The sequence below is a fragment of the Misgurnus anguillicaudatus genome, chromosome 15, assembly GCF_027580225.2.
Source record: "Misgurnus anguillicaudatus chromosome 15, ASM2758022v2, whole genome shotgun sequence".
NCBI classification, from domain to species: Eukaryota; Metazoa; Chordata; class Actinopteri; order Cypriniformes; family Cobitidae; genus Misgurnus; species Misgurnus anguillicaudatus.
This window is the reverse complement of record NC_073351.2, coordinates 8,113,880-8,129,553: the sequence shown is the minus strand read 5'-3', so window position 1 is coordinate 8,129,553 and position 15,674 is coordinate 8,113,880. Positions and strand designations below refer to the sequence as shown.

The 15,674-nt window shown below is 35.8% G+C and overlaps 1 protein-coding gene across 1 annotated transcript; it reads right to left on the bottom strand.

Annotated features, from left to right (window-relative positions):
• Nucleotides 1-1,360: 1,360 nt before the first annotated feature.
• pgr (progesterone receptor) lies at nt 1,361-13,907 on the bottom strand. The gene is made up of 8 exons (XM_055174674.2): nt 12,111-13,907; nt 11,168-11,277; nt 10,572-10,688; nt 9,820-10,125; nt 9,489-9,633; nt 6,390-6,520; nt 5,773-5,930; nt 1,361-1,963 (listed from the first exon to the last, which is right to left on the bottom strand). The coding sequence occupies exons 1-8, from the start codon at nt 12,890-12,892 to the stop codon at nt 1,811-1,813; spliced, it is 1,902 nt and encodes a 633-aa protein (XP_055030649.2). The 5' UTR covers nt 12,893-13,907; the 3' UTR covers nt 1,361-1,810.
• Between the last annotated feature and the right edge of the window lie 1,767 nt (nt 13,908-15,674).

The following is a 15,674-nucleotide window of genomic DNA, read 5'->3' as shown; positions in this document are numbered from 1 at the left end:
CAAAAAAAATGCCTTTCTTACGTAGCATTTTTGTTTTTCATTACAAATGTCTAAAATTTCTTAAATTAAGATTAACCTAAGAAAATAGTTTTTAGAATAAATATATCAAATTTAAGTGAATTTGAGCTTAAAACAAGCAAAAATATCTGCCAATGGGTTGAGAAAAAAACACAAAAAAAAGTTTAAGTTTTTCTTAAAAGCTTAATTCAAGAAAAAAATTCTCAACCCTTTGGCAGATATTTTTGCTTGTTATAAGCATAAATTCACTTAAAATTATATTTTGTGTCTAAAAACCAGACTTATTTTCTTAGGTCATTTTGCTCATCAAGAAAATGCATCTTGATTAAATTTTTTTTTAGATATTTCTACTAAAAACATGACAAAAATACTAAATAAGGAAGTCATTTTTGCAGTGTACATTATCTCTAGGCTCCTGTACAATTGAGTTACAATTGCCAGACAGATTACACAATCATTGTTTTTATTCGATATTTCACATGAAGTTTTTATTTGACAAAGTAAATGTACAATCACAAGTGACTCGAAGGTTAGTTTTGGATTAGTTGTAAGATCGGACCATACAAATGTGAACGTTCTCTTTTACTGTATAATCCATGAGCGATAGATCATATTTCCTTATCCTCACACTCGGGAACATTTACAAGACGTCTACATACAATAAAATAACAGTAACAACAAAAAACAAAATGATACAAATGAATAAAATGATATTTGTGCACACATAAAAATTCAGAAATATTTTTTGCAAGTTTCTAAAAATCTATAGCAATGTAATACTACAAAAGATTATATTCTGTCTTTATAATTTAGACTATGGTAAAATATCTTTAGTTTGGTAAAATATCTATGATATAATAGTTTTTAACAAATGTCTGGTTTGGATTTTCAGCTTCGATAAAACACTCCTGTATTTTTACTGGTAAATTATGGTCATTATCGTTATTATACATGTATGAATGTTTATTCATTATCAATTTTAAAAACATGAGCACTCGCATACCTAGAAGTTCAACCTGAGACCATAAGGCATCAAATAAATATGATTTGGAGACCGGGCTATTTGTCATTCTTTTTTTTTTTAATAAATGCTTATTTGTGAACATTTAGGTTATTGTTCATTTCAGTTTTATTTCTATTGACTTTTGCTGTCCTCATCAATCAGCTTTTTCACATCAACCAAATGGTGTTAAATGTATAAAAATATTAAATGTTTTTTAGCTAACAGATTTTTTAATTACTGAATTGTGTAATATATATAAACACAGTTTAAGTTTTTGATCAAAATCATATATATATATATATATATATATATATATATATATATATATATATATATATATATATATATATATATATATATATACAGCTGACTGGTTAAATCATGTTTGCAACTATTAGAAAATTCTGATGATATTGGGATCTTAGTTCAGAAGAAAAGATAAAAAACATTCATAACAGTTCATGATGGATTTTTGGATGCAAATTTATAGATTCATAGATACGACCCTTGAAACAAATAGCCCCGGTCTATATAATAAACATCGTAATAATTAATATATAATAATAACTCTTTCCATTATCAGTTGAAATTATCTGCCAATTTTGAACACAACTTTTTGGGTGCAATTGCAATAAATATACATTCATAGCTAGGGTCATCCAGGCACAGTGAAATAAATACTGGTAGGCCGCCTCTTGAGTAAATGTAAATAAGGATTAAAACGATACACCAAAGATGGGTGTCGTACACATAAAGCATCATAAAATAATATATCTGGATGTTGTGACATCACTTGTGAAAGAGGAGGGGTTTGACCATGCCGGCCAGAACTTTAGGCAGCTGTGATGCGATGACCTCTGACATCATCTCAGGAAACTCCACCTTCATGGCGTCTGCTTGGATGTATGTGCTCAGACAGAAGAGGTTGACCTTCTTCACAATCTACACGAAGATAAAGATGAGTCAATGTCACAGTTAAAGCTCTCCTATCATGTTTTGTGACTCATTAGTGATGTGCTTTGACTTGTTTTATATTATAGATCTGATAGGTGGCATATCATTTGGTGTATTATCGCTTAGTTTTACTTTGGTTTGGGTTTGTTGTTAACAACTAATGCAAGTACACTGAGGTCAAATTTGTACTAACATCACACATCATTTGTGTACAAAAGTAAGCGATTAAGCTTAGGTGGCATTAAGAGTCACTCATTCTTGGCTACAGACTGCAGTACAGTACATAACAAGATATCACTGATCTAGACTAGATCATCTATTACACAGTAAATAAAATGAATTATTTTTCCTAATTCCGTGTCCGCCCCATCTGCCATTGGTCAGACACGAAAGATGGTCCCGCCCCTGACTCACACCATTGGCTACGCTGTAAGATTACATTTCAGACAGAGTTGCATATTAAACTGGAATAGGAGAAAGTATTTTAACATTGAAAAAAATTAATCAAACAAAATAATTCTCACCTCAACACATTAACCACCCATAATGGAACACTAAGCCCTTACAAAAACCAGCTGATGAACCATACAGATGAACCATGATCATGTGATGCCAATGTTAACAAGCTCTGCTCACGTGCCTCACTTGGTTTTATATTCATTCAAAAATGAATATAAAACTAATGATGCTAGAGGTTTTTAAGAGCCATTTTAACTTTAAAACACCTATCAAGGTGATTTCTAGCAGATCTAACACACAAAGGGCAAGATTTACTAAACAGGGCAAATTACAAAGTAATTTCAAAAAAGCAACAATGGGAGTGGACAGTGTGTTAAAAATGGCGCAAATAGCAGTAAATTGCCAATTGTAAACAGTAAGTCGCATTGGCAGTGGATTTTTTTGCGCAAAAATCTAATTTCCTTAATAAGCAATACATTTGACGCTAGGGCTGTCAAAAGATTAATCGCGATTAATTGCATTCGAAATAAGTGGTCTTTTTTGCATAATATGTTGTGTGCACTATGTAATTCTTTGGTACTCTATGTATAAATACACACATACATGGATGCATATATTTCAGAAACATTTACACACACACACACACACACACACACACATATATATATTGTTATTTTTATATTATATATGAATTAAAAACATACATAAATAAAATGTTATACTTTACATGTATGTGTATGTATTTTTATCTAAACATAATAATTACACATAATCTACACATAAATATATTATGCAAACACAAACTTTTATTTTGTGTGCGATTGATAAAAACGTATTTACAGATAAAACTTAAAAACAGAATAATAAAAGATGCCGTGTGACAAGGTGTACAGCCAACAAGCAAAAAAAAAACAGAAACAAGTTTTTATAAGCTGTCGACCCCAAAAAACAAGCGTTTAAAGACACAAAAGTGGAAACGGGCAACTTTTCATAGTACTTCTATTAGTAGAACTGCGTCCACTAGGGGGAAACGTAGTCGGCGATCCACTTTATTCTCCCTAAAGGTTGAGTTTTACGGCTCGACAGCTTATAAAAACTTATTTCTGGGTTTGTTGGCTTGTTAGCACACAGCAGCTTTTAGGCATTATTCTGTTTTTGTTATAAGCCAGAAATGACGAGGAGGCGGCCTCTCGCAATACAAAGTCAATGGAGACAGTTGGATTGTTTCCCCCTGGTGGGAATAGTTTTCTTAAAAAATTCAATGGAATATGCACAATATTTCTGCAATTTTATGCAATGAAATTGCGGGAACTTGCAAAAACTGTTTGCATCTTTTCAATGATGTTCACGTCACATAATCACGTCACTTTATAAGGTTCCCATGGCAACAGGGGACATGGCTGCGCTTGTGTGAAGTAAATGCAACATTTTTCAACTTTCTGCCAAGATATATGTGATTTTTGCTACGAAATGTGGGGATTGTGAAATCATGCAAGCCCATATATTTTGTGCACGGAAATCAGCAATTTATGCTGCGAAAGTGTGACGTATTTGAAAAAACGCAAATATGTGGACTTTGGCTGATTATGCGTTGAATCATGCGATCGCATAATTGCGTTTTTCTGGAAAGATTGAGATATATACTGTATATATATATATATATATATATATATATACAGTGGGGCAAAAAAGTATTTAGTCAGCCATCTAATGTGCAAGTTCTCCTACTTAAAAAGACGAGAGAGGTCTGTAATTTTCATCGTTGGTACCCTTCAACTATGAGAGACAAAATGAGAAAAAAAATCCAGAAAATCACATTGTCTGATTTTTAAAGAATTTATTTGCAATTTATGGTGGAAAATAAGTATTTGGTCAATAACAAAAAAGCAAGATTTCTGGCTCTCACAGACCTGTAACTTCTTCTTTAAGAGGATCCTCTGTCCTCCACTTGTTATCTGTATTAATGGCACCTGTTTGAACTTGTTATCAGTATAAAATACACCTGTCCACAACCTCAAACAGTCAGACTCCAAACTCAACTATGGCCAAGACCAAAGAGCTGTCAAAGGACACCAGAAACAAAATTGTAGACCTGCACCAGGCTGGGAAGAGTGAATCTGTAATAGGTAAACAGCTTGGTGTGAAGAAATCAACTGTGAGAGCAATTATTAGAAAATGAAAGACATACAAGAACACTGATAATGTCCCTCGATCTGGGGCTCCACGCAAGATCTCACCCCGTGGGGTCAAAATGATCACAAGAATGGTAAGCAAAAATCCCAGAACCACACGGGGGGACCTAGTGAATGACCTGCAGAGAGCTGGGACCAAAGTAACAAAGGCTACCATCAGTAACACACTACGCCGCCAGGGACTCAAATCCTGCAGTGCCAGACGTGTCCCCCTGCTTAAGCCAGTACATGTTCGGGCCCGTCTGAAGTTTGCTAGAGAGCATTTGGATGATCCAGAAGAGGATTGGGAGAATGTTTTGTGGTCAGATGAAACCAAAATAGAACTTTTTGGTAGAAACTCAACTTCTCGTGTTTGGAGGAGAAAGATGCTGAGTTGCATCCAATGAACACCATACCTACTGTGAAGCATGGGGGTGGAAACATCATGATTTGGGGCTGTTTTTCTGCAAAGGGACCAGGACGACTGATCCGAGTTAAGGAAAGAATGAATGGGGCCATGTATCGTGAGATTTTGACTCAAAACCTCCTTTCGTCAGCAAGGGCATTGAAGATGAAACGTGGTTGGGTCTTTCAGCATGACAATGACCCCAAACATACCACCCGGGCAACGAAGGAGTGGTTTCGTAAGAATAATTTCAAGGTCCTGGAGTGGCCTAGCCAGTCTCCAGATCTCAACCCCATAGAAAATCTTTGGAGGGAGTTGAAATTCCGTGTTGCCCAGCGACAGCCCCAAAACATCACTGCTCTAGAGGAGATCTGCATGGAGGAATGGGCCAAACTACCAGCAACAATATGTAAAAACCTTGTGGAGACTTACAGAAAACGTTTGATCTCTGTCATTGCCAACAAAGGGTATATAACAAAGTATTGACATGAAGTTTTGTTATTGACCAAATACTTATTTTCCACCATAATTTGCAAATAAATTCTTTAAAAATCAGACAACGTGATTTTCTGGATTTTTTTTTCTCATTTTGTCTCTCATACTTGAAGTGTACCTTCGATGAAAATTACAGACCTCTCTCATCTTTTTAAGTGGGAGAACTTGCACAATTGGTGGCTGACTAAATACTTTTTTGCCCCACTGTATATATATATATATATATATATTGTATGTATATTGTATATGTTACTTATGCTATGTACCTCATGCATAGAGTCCATTAGTTTGGTCAGATGGTAAAATCTCTGCGAACTGGCCACCACTCCTTTCTCCTTCAGCTGGATGGCTTTAGTCAGCTCACAGATGTAGTTTTGTCTCATCTCATCAAACTGCGACTGACTCTTTAATCCTTCAAGAGGAACTGACACACATATTGGAAACATTACTGATAGAGAGGTCATACTAAAGCAACACAGTGTTATAGATTCATTAAAGTGATATCAGTGGTGCTACAAATCTGTCTGGTTACAAACATGGCTCAAAATATCTTTCGTGTTCAGCACAACAAAGACATTTATACAGGTTTGTAACAACTTGAGGTAACTGATGACAGAATTGTCATTTTTTGGGTGAACTATCCCTTTAAGACGGCCTGCATAGCCAACCCTTTTTTTTTGTTGTAACAATTCCAAATCTCTAAAGTTTTACAGTAAATACAAGCGGAGACAGGCTGTGCTTCGACATGTTGCTTGGGAAAGGTTAACTAGGAATGCATAACTAACTTTGTTTGAAACCTATAAACAGACGTTTTCAAGGTCTGGCTGTCCATTTGCTAAAAACTTATCAACAGTTCTGGTCAGTGAGAGTTGTATGTTGTTACCGGTATTGAGCAGCATCAAGGCCTTCATGCACAGAAACTCTTCTTTGGTCACTTGCAAGTTGGCAAATTCTTGTGGAATGAACTGCATGCCCAAACACAAATCATAGATTGGAGATCTCCTCAGCTGATCACTGAAATTAAACGGCAATATGAACATATTCAATTGTGTTGGTTTTTGTGTTTATATGTAGCCAGCAAGAACCATAACAAAATGCCAGGGACTTTCCAACACAGACTTAAAATACAAACAGGTAACAAAGTATCAGTAAATTAAAGTTCAAGAAATGGTGTTTGTCCAAGTCGAGAGGTCAAACTTAATCTTAAATGTTTCTTTTTAGTTTATATTTACTTTATTAAAGTCCATGTAAAGTGATGTTAAAAATGAGTTCTGGTCGGAGCCAATTGTGTGGTGGACAGTGCTTCAACATGTGGTGCAAACGCACTTCCGGCGACCTGGGTTCGAGTCCTGATCCGGTGCCCCTCTCTCCACCCTGTTCTTTCCTGTTGTCTCTCAATAACTTACTGTCTATCAATACAGGCAAAATAGCCAAAAATAATAACTTTAAAAAAAAAATGTGTTTAGACTTTGTCACACCACAGAAAAATGTGTTATTAACCACCCAGCCAAATTTAAATGATAAAAAGGCCGTCAAGTAAATAAAACAAGCTATTAAAATCGTAGAAAAAGGTATTTGCTCTTAAACGTTGGGGACACGCGTCCACTATCTCGCCCACTTGCGGGAAATCTGCCATCTCTCTAAACTTTTAAATACAACTACAACCTTAAAGGATTACTCAGTTTACTTAAAAAATCCAGATAATTTACTCACCCCCATGTCATCCAAAATGTTTATGTCTTTCTTTATTCAGTTGAGAAGAAATACAAATTTTTGAGGAAAACATTCCAAGATTTTTCACATTTTAATAGATTTTATTGGATCACAACAGTTTAAAGTGTCAACGCAGTTTAAAATTGCAGTTTCAACGCAGCCATAAAAGGGCTCTAAGTGATCCCAAACAAGGCATAAGGGTATTATCTAGTGAAACGATTGTCATTTTTGGCAACATTTTTTAAAAAATAAGCACTTTTACATCACAACGTCTCATCTTGCACTAGTCTTGTGATGCGCCAGTATGACTTCGCGTAATTACGTAATGCCGTGGAAAGGTCACACGTTACATATATGAAACGCACATTTGCGGACCATTTTAAACAATAAACTGACACAAAGACATTAATTTGTATCATTCGACATACAACAACGTCTGAACGGTCCTCTTTCTCCATTCTTGTAAACACTGGGGCGTAGTTTCGCATACGTCATGCGTGACCTTTCGATGTGATGACTCAGCTAGGTCTCTAACCGGGGACCTCCTTGCTGTGAGGCAACAGTGCTACCCACTGAGGCTATGTTTTCATTAATGCGTTTATCCTTTAAAACGTGTTACTTTTGCTACATTTACACCTTTCATTTACACTACATCATCGTTTTCGACCCTCATAAACGGATTCGTTTGCAAACGCTGCAGACCCTGTTTTAGTTTGAGAACTCAGACGTTGCGCTGCAGTGTAAATGAACGTAGACGGAGTCTTATGTAAACGAACAGCTGATGTTAACGTGACAGCGTGTCATTTTAAAAGTAAAAATTATTTTTATTCAGGTAAATGGAGGTTTGCAACGGAGATTTTGCCCAAAAATAGTAAACATCTACCAACCAGCTATTATAAACGCTATATCAGATTGTTTTAACATTTATCCTTATAGATAATGTCTGTTTTATATTTATGTTTGAGTATTGTTGGGTTTGAATATTGTTGTAATGTTGTTTATATTTTGTATAAATTTAGTTAGCTTATTACGAAAGATAGACTGTAATTTTAAACGCCATATAGGGCGTTGTAAAGGCCAATATGAAGGGAGAATTTTAATGGGTCAAACATTATTTTCGAGTTTAATTTAAGTTTTGTTTGCTACTTTAAAATGAATTTCGTTTCATATAATTTGTCTCTTAATTTTAATCGATGTTTTGTTGTTAAGTTTTGTGAATATAAATTAATAAAAACAATACAATCAACGTCATATTAATATTTAATGCTCGTTTAGCCGATTGCGCTTTTTGCTATTTCTGTGTTGCTAGCGGAGGACGTGCACGGACCTCGCATACTTTTAAAAATTAACGTTATATTTATTTTTATTTAATTGATCGCACACTGAACAGAGAAAGGTAAGGGAAGATAAGTTATTTGGTGTTTTTCTGAAGAATACAGTCAGTTTGTACGAAAATTTTCAAATAGACTGCAAACAATTAACTATTATAAATATAACAGCGTGAAATTGCTGAAGAGGAACTCCCTACATTAAAGCAATAAGCATTTGCTGAAATGTATTTTTGCTTCAAGTTCGCTACTGTTTAGTACTGTTCACTTGAATGCTTCCTTTTTAAATCATAAACACCTTCCTCTTTGGTTTACAACATCAACATTAACCTATTAATCAAATAATATGTTGTGGGGGGAGCTAGAACAATATAAGACTTTCCCAAACACATTTTTATAGGTTCAAAAATAGTGTCTGTTGTAGTTGCCAACAAAGGATCACCCCTAGGCTGCATAAATGCGCAAAGATAAGCTATTATTAGAGTAATAAGTTATTTTACACTTTTATGCGCATGCCCAGTTACGTGACTGGTCATGTTTCATGCGTTTATGATCGTGTATAGTGTGGATGAAGATTCTTTTTAAAATGCCATTTTAAAACGCAAATGCTCTAAAGTAAACAGGGCCTGTGCCGCCCTATTCTGCGTATTAAAAATATAAACAAACACTGAGACTGCATAGTGCTCTTATTTGAGCATCCCGGTGAACCAGAATCAACTATTGGACGTGATTGCAAATTAGGCAAAAAAGGTTTGGAAAACCTGTTGTAAATATTTTGGCCGTACTATTGGTTTGCGGGTATTGTAAACTAACACGTGCCATAAATTGAAGTAAGAAAAATAACACTTTTTGATGAAAAATGCCACCAAAAATATATCTTAAACATATCAGTGTAAATTAAAGAATAACATGGTAAGGGTTGGTTTAGTTTCGTTACTCACTGACTTAAGACGAGATCTGGAGCGAAGTAAAGATAATCTGTGGTGACGTTTTGAAACGTCCTCCAGCCCAGCGAGAACACCATCAAATTCATCCAGGAATACTGGATTAGTGTCATCTGATCATTAATGTGCAAACTGCGAAAACCTATAAAGATAAACATAAAGAGATAAATAAACGTGTTTAACCCTTTAGTACTGCATTGCTGTGTCAATGAGCAGTCCAACTGCCTAAAGAACTCTTAATGTCGATGTATCTTTAATAATATTACTCAATGTATTTCAATCTGGTTTTTAAATAGTCACTCTCGGGTTGAAATGTTTATTTGGGTACCTGGAAGAGACTTGGACCACCTGACAATCCAGAGAAGCTGCCTCTCGCAAAGTCTGTTGAGACTGTTGAGGAGAAGGTGGGGAACCTCGGGTTGCGAGTTGTCAAAACCAGAGTAAACCACCTGCGGTTCAATGCTCTCCAGAATACTGATCATCTGTGGAGACAACTGAAGCTCACGGAGGGCCGGCAGACACGGCAGGGAGGACACGGTCTGAAAATCGGTCATCAGAGACAAAGGACTCTGAAACATCAGAGAGGGACTCAGACCCATCACCTTTAAACCTCCGAAGCGCTTCATCTTACGACCTGAAACACACCAATGTGCTTCAGTGAGTATAAAAGGATTCGGTGGTTCAAAACAAAGTCTTGATTATTTTGTCACGCATACTGAACTTCAACAAGTCACTGCAGGTTAAAACAATCTCCATACTGATCTAAAATTAACATTTCTTGCAATAAATGTGTTTGGATAGCTTTGGGTAATGGATAGCTTATATGAATAGATTATGGATAGCTTTCTTGTGTAATTTAGGAAATAATATATTAAAAAAAAAAATTTGTACCATATTATGTTGTAGAAGCTTATGAAAATAAATGGTTGTGTTTGTATGAAATGAAATAGTCCATGGTTTAATACAGGAGACACTGACCAATCAAAATGAAGAATTCCAGAGATATACGTCTATGAAACATTTTCCATATATTATATCTAATACATAAACAAGAGTTTTATTGAAAACTATCAAATATACCTCCAAGCATCATTCCCGCCTGGTAGCACTTTCTAAGACGACACGCAGGACAATTTTTCCTCCGGATTTTATCAACAATGCAGTCATTGCGTCCGGCACACAGGTAATTATGGTGACCTGCGCAAAAGAAAATCCTTTGTCAACACTCCAGGGAAAGATATTCAGGATGTACAAATGAAAGAGTGTAAAAATTAATGCGACAACAAATAATTTCAGTATTTTTAAAGAACCATGATCATTTGGGCAGTGAGGGAGAGAGGATAAAGAGCAAGGAGGTTGAGTGAATTGGTTTGAAGGCTGACAGGGCAGAGTGACATGGCCATGGTCAGACACAGTGACTCTTACATATCTATCCCCAAAGATAAGACGAATAACAAGGGTTTGGGAGGAGGAACATTGTGATCGGTGGTTCATATGATAATTACCGTCTGCTGGGAAACTCAATACAGTGTGACTCATGAACACTGAAACGTGATATTAAACTTGCTGTGTGAAACAATATGTTACCAAACACCGCAATTATTCATCCACTTTGATAGAAGTCCATACTGAATGTAATTTAGCACAAAAAAAATTATTTTCTTTTCTCTTCTCACCCTCCACGGCTCTCTTGAAAAACACCTTGCAGCTTCCACAGGTAAGAACTCCATAGTGGCAACCGGACGCTTCGTCTCCACATATGACACACATTCTTTGAGAGGTTACCCTAAATGTAAACAAGACAATGTTGTCTGGATGTTACTGTACAAAACAATCACAAAACAACTACTTAGATCAGATGATTTAAAAGGAATTGCATAAATAATTAAGAAAAGTCACTTAGATTTTTGTCTAATGCAGTCATCATAAAAATTGAACCTATTTATGAACCCCATTATGTGATTACTTTCATTTTGTTCAAAAGCCCGTCTCCACGGCTCTCATTACCATTCATAAATGGAAAGTTATGCTAAGATTTTCAGGGAATAACAACTTTAATTGTGGTCTGTACTTAAACTGCATGAAAAAGAGAGACCAACACAATTCTTTATGCAAGTTTGGAGCATTAGTAAATAATAGCCAAATTATTATTTTAGGATGAACTATTATTTTAGGCACATGCATACAATTGGGGGGCAGTTTTGCACATAATAAAGGTTTATGGGCTGCCTGTCACAGAGTTTAAGTGGGCAATAACAAGAAGAAAAGTAACAGATTTATTAGATGCCCTTTGCACTTTTGGTGACTGCCCCCTAAAGGCGTGTTTGCTTTGACCTCATCATAATTGTGTCGTGAAGAATTTGGAAGAAGATATTTTGACAAATGATCGAGGATGAGGAAAGATAATTTTTGGGATATGTTTTGCATGTTCTGACCTTTAACAAACATTTTTCCAGAAGTGCTGGATTTACTCCAAATGCGCCCCTTGTGTTTATATAAACTTTTGGATAAATTAAGTGTTCTTCAACCATAATCCATTTTAAATTAATTTTGAAATCTAAAATAAATCTACACATAAAATAATGATAAAGTAAATATACTATAAAATTTAATTCTTACCCTGGGAACAAACTGTAGGCTGTATGTGAATGCTGAATGAAACCATCTGGGGATGAGAAGCCTGCGTGCTCTTCATTCATATTAGCGGACTGATACCAGAACTGAGAGTCCGCAGGAGACTGCTGGACCACCCATTTAGAGATGTCCGTTTTGGATATGACTGGAGACGCGCTCGTACCATTGAAATTAAGCATAGCCCTACCGAGAGAAGGCGATGCTCTCCTCTCAGGTGGCAAAACCAATGCGTTAGACTGACTCACGTCCAGTTGAAAGTTAGAAGAACTGTCCACTACTACCTGTTGGGCACTTTGAGATGAAAGCAACGCTGTTGTATTTTCAATGTACCCACACTGTTGTTTGTTTTCGGGATCGCAGCAGCTATTCAAAGCGCTGAGGTCGAAGTCAGTGTTGTGGGATTCCATGATCAGAGATTGCTCCTGCTCGTCTTTGATAAACGCGCTCATCCCAGATGAGCTCTCCGGTGCAAATGTCTCTTTAAGGGATTTGTTTGATATTACGCTCCACTGTCCGTGTTCGACTTTCAGAAATTCATCCATGTGATCAGTATATGGTTTATTGCCGAGGGGCAAATCGAGGACAGAAAGATTAGCCACGGGGTCGATGCTTGATCCAGGCGCGCTGCTGCGTAAAGACCCCGACTCTCCAAAATTACGCACGGAGACTTTGGCGTGCGCCAGCATCTCGTCCGTATATTTCTCCATTAAATCACTTACCTCCCTCATCTCCGTGGAATCGGCGATGGAGGTGTTCACAGTGTCCATTTTACTATGAGTTTTTCGTGTTTTAGTCCGAGTTCAAACCGCAAATCTGCTCGACGAGATGCGTTTTCAAGATTCGGTCGGAGGTTATGATGTGTTGCGTAGCAGTATAAAAGCTTCTCCAAGTATTCCTCCTTGTGGTGGGAGGCTGTACAAAAGTGTGCCTGTGACCTATCCTTAAATCTACAATCACTTAACAATATACTTTATAAATCCTTAATATAAAAACTTTTTGACATCTTGATATCAAATTGAATATTTTATATTTCTATGTTCTCAAAGTTTCCTCAAACTGAAATCAAAATAATAGTCTATCTTTAAAAAAAAAGTAATTATTAGCACATTTTACAAAAACCTCTCACCTTTTGAATAAAAGTCACTGAAATATAATCAAACCCAGTCTTATGTTGAAATGTGATGGACATCCAGTTAAAACACAGGAATGTCATCATGGAGAAGCAGTGGTTATGAATGTTGTAATAAAATAAAATAAAATGGTGAAATGTCATCCAACATGCCCAGATATTCCTACAAGGTCCACAGAGGGTGTTCGAAACATCGCCTATATGGGAAGGGAAAGCATGTCCTTCTGCTTTTATCAGCATGCCGTGGCTTTAAAAATCAATTTGTAATTCATAATTTTAAGGATGAAATGCATCTTGTTTTGCGCTGTCTGTGACCTTTGTGTCTGGGTTTTTTATAAGAATATGGGCTGGTTTTACATTTATCTCTGTTTGAGCTCACTCATTAATGTGAACACCATGTACCTCTGTGCTTAGTTCCAGAAGAGCAGTTAAGACCTCACTTTGCCCTCTGAAGTCTATTTTACCCACACTAAAGCATCATTTTCCACCCATTTTCACAACAGCCAATTTTCCACACTAAAGGATTATTTACATTTGTTGAAACCCAACATAAAATCTTCCTATTAATTGATTTTGAATCAAATCAAATAATCCATGCAAATTGGTAATCAAAGTAACCATTTTTTTAAATGTTTGACTAATTTTAACAGTTTTGTGATATCCTAGTAAATAGTCGAGGAAATCATTGACAAGTTCTGTCTGTGTTTTAGGCCTTGTGAAAAGATAGGTTATTATAATTATTAAAACTATAAATGCAACAAGTAAAAAAATCTAGTAGCCTAAATTACCTTATTTCAACTCTTAGATAAAGGTATCAGCTATAGAAAATTAATGTTAAAATAAATGTAGGCTATGTATACATTTGTTAGCTGTCAGAGGTCACCAATAATTTGACGGATTTTTTTACCAGTGACGTAAAAATCTGAAAGCAATCCTCATTTTGACAGATTACATACATTTATAACTTGTTATACTTTTATAAAATGTTATTTCCATTCCTGTCCAGCTGGTGGCACGTGCGTATTTTAAATAAATGCAGCGCTGCGCAGACTGATCTACGTGAAGTTCTGCGAGAAAGCACTGGTCTCGAAACTCTCTCACGATACTTTGATGTCATACACCGATAAATCTGCGCAGCGCTGATAAAGCTAAACACGCCAGCGTGAGAGAATAGCGTGGATCTGCAACAAGAAATCTTCTCTCTGAGGTAAAAACACGACATTTAATGTCAACGCTTTGATGATGCGTTTATTACACAAAGGGACGGTTTCCCAGACATGGATTAGCTTAAACCAGGACTAGGCCTTAGTTAAATAAGGACATTTAAGTAATTTTTAAAAGCATAATTCATAAAAAACATTACTGGTGTGCATCTTGAGACACAGCACACGCACTGATATATTTTAAGATATGTCAGAGCAAGTTGTTTTCAATCAAGACAACACTAACATTTAAGTTAGTCTGAGACTAGGCTTAAGCCCCGTGTCTGGAAAACCACCCTAAGTGCGGATCAAGTTGGAAACATTGTGCCATACAGAAAGTCACTGCATCCGATGAAACTGGCCGTGTTCCAAATTATTATGCACATGCCATTTTTGTTTATTTTTCAAATCCAGTCAGTGAGTTTACAAATTTTATTTTACTCTCAACACTTATTAAATCAAATAAAAATGTCAAAAGATACTTTAATACTTTGAAAAATATGAAAAATATGCTGTTCCAAATTATTAAGCAAGTTGTAGTTCTCAATATGGGTATGAAAAAAAGATCTTTCTAAAGACAAAAAGTGTGCATTATCTTACAAAAACGAATTTCTTCCTATAACAATTTATATTTGGTGGATTTTAACAGAAATCATTAAACTATTATAAGATTTATGAGCGATTCACAGTACAGAAATATTTGACGAAAGGCTTTATAGAATCTTTTTTAGGAAAATATTAGAAAAATGCAGCAATAAAAAGCCAAAGTTAAGAATCAAACATGTATTTAAACCAAACCCCCTGGTGTCTCTGGAATCCCAATAACCCCTTTAATACGGGATCATTTAGTGCAGTGGTTCTCAAACTTTTCCGCGTGCCCTTGTGTACGGTGCATTCCTTCGCGGCCCCCCCAAAGAAAATGTATGACAAAAAACTACTCTAAAATTGAACATTTTAATTAGACAAAACATATTAAGTTGTACAAAGTAGTGCTGTTGGTTAGTAGCCTTGTTTTTGTTAGTTTTAATTACACAGAATTCATGATAAATGAATGTATTTTATAAAATGTCATAAAACTGGGGCCCCCTGGCACAATCTCACGGCGCCCCTGTTCTGTTCCCAGTTTGAGAACCACTGATTTAGTGCATAAAGCCGTATTTCTACCCTTTCCCCCAAAACTTGCAAAAATAAAACATTTGCTGTGAGCTCAGAATACAA

Coding starts and splice junctions, on each gene's coding strand:
- pgr (XM_055174674.2), bottom strand. CDS start 12,892: ATGGACACTGTGAACACCTCCATCGCCGATTCCACGGAGATGAGGGAG. Junction 5,931..6,389: donor CTTGATGCTGCTCAATACCG/GTAACAACATAC, acceptor TATGTGTGTCAG/TTCCTCTTGAAGGATTAAAG. Junction 1,964..5,772: donor TAATGGACTCTATGCATGAG/GTACATAGCATA, acceptor ATCTTCGTGTAG/ATTGTGAAGAAGGTCAACCT.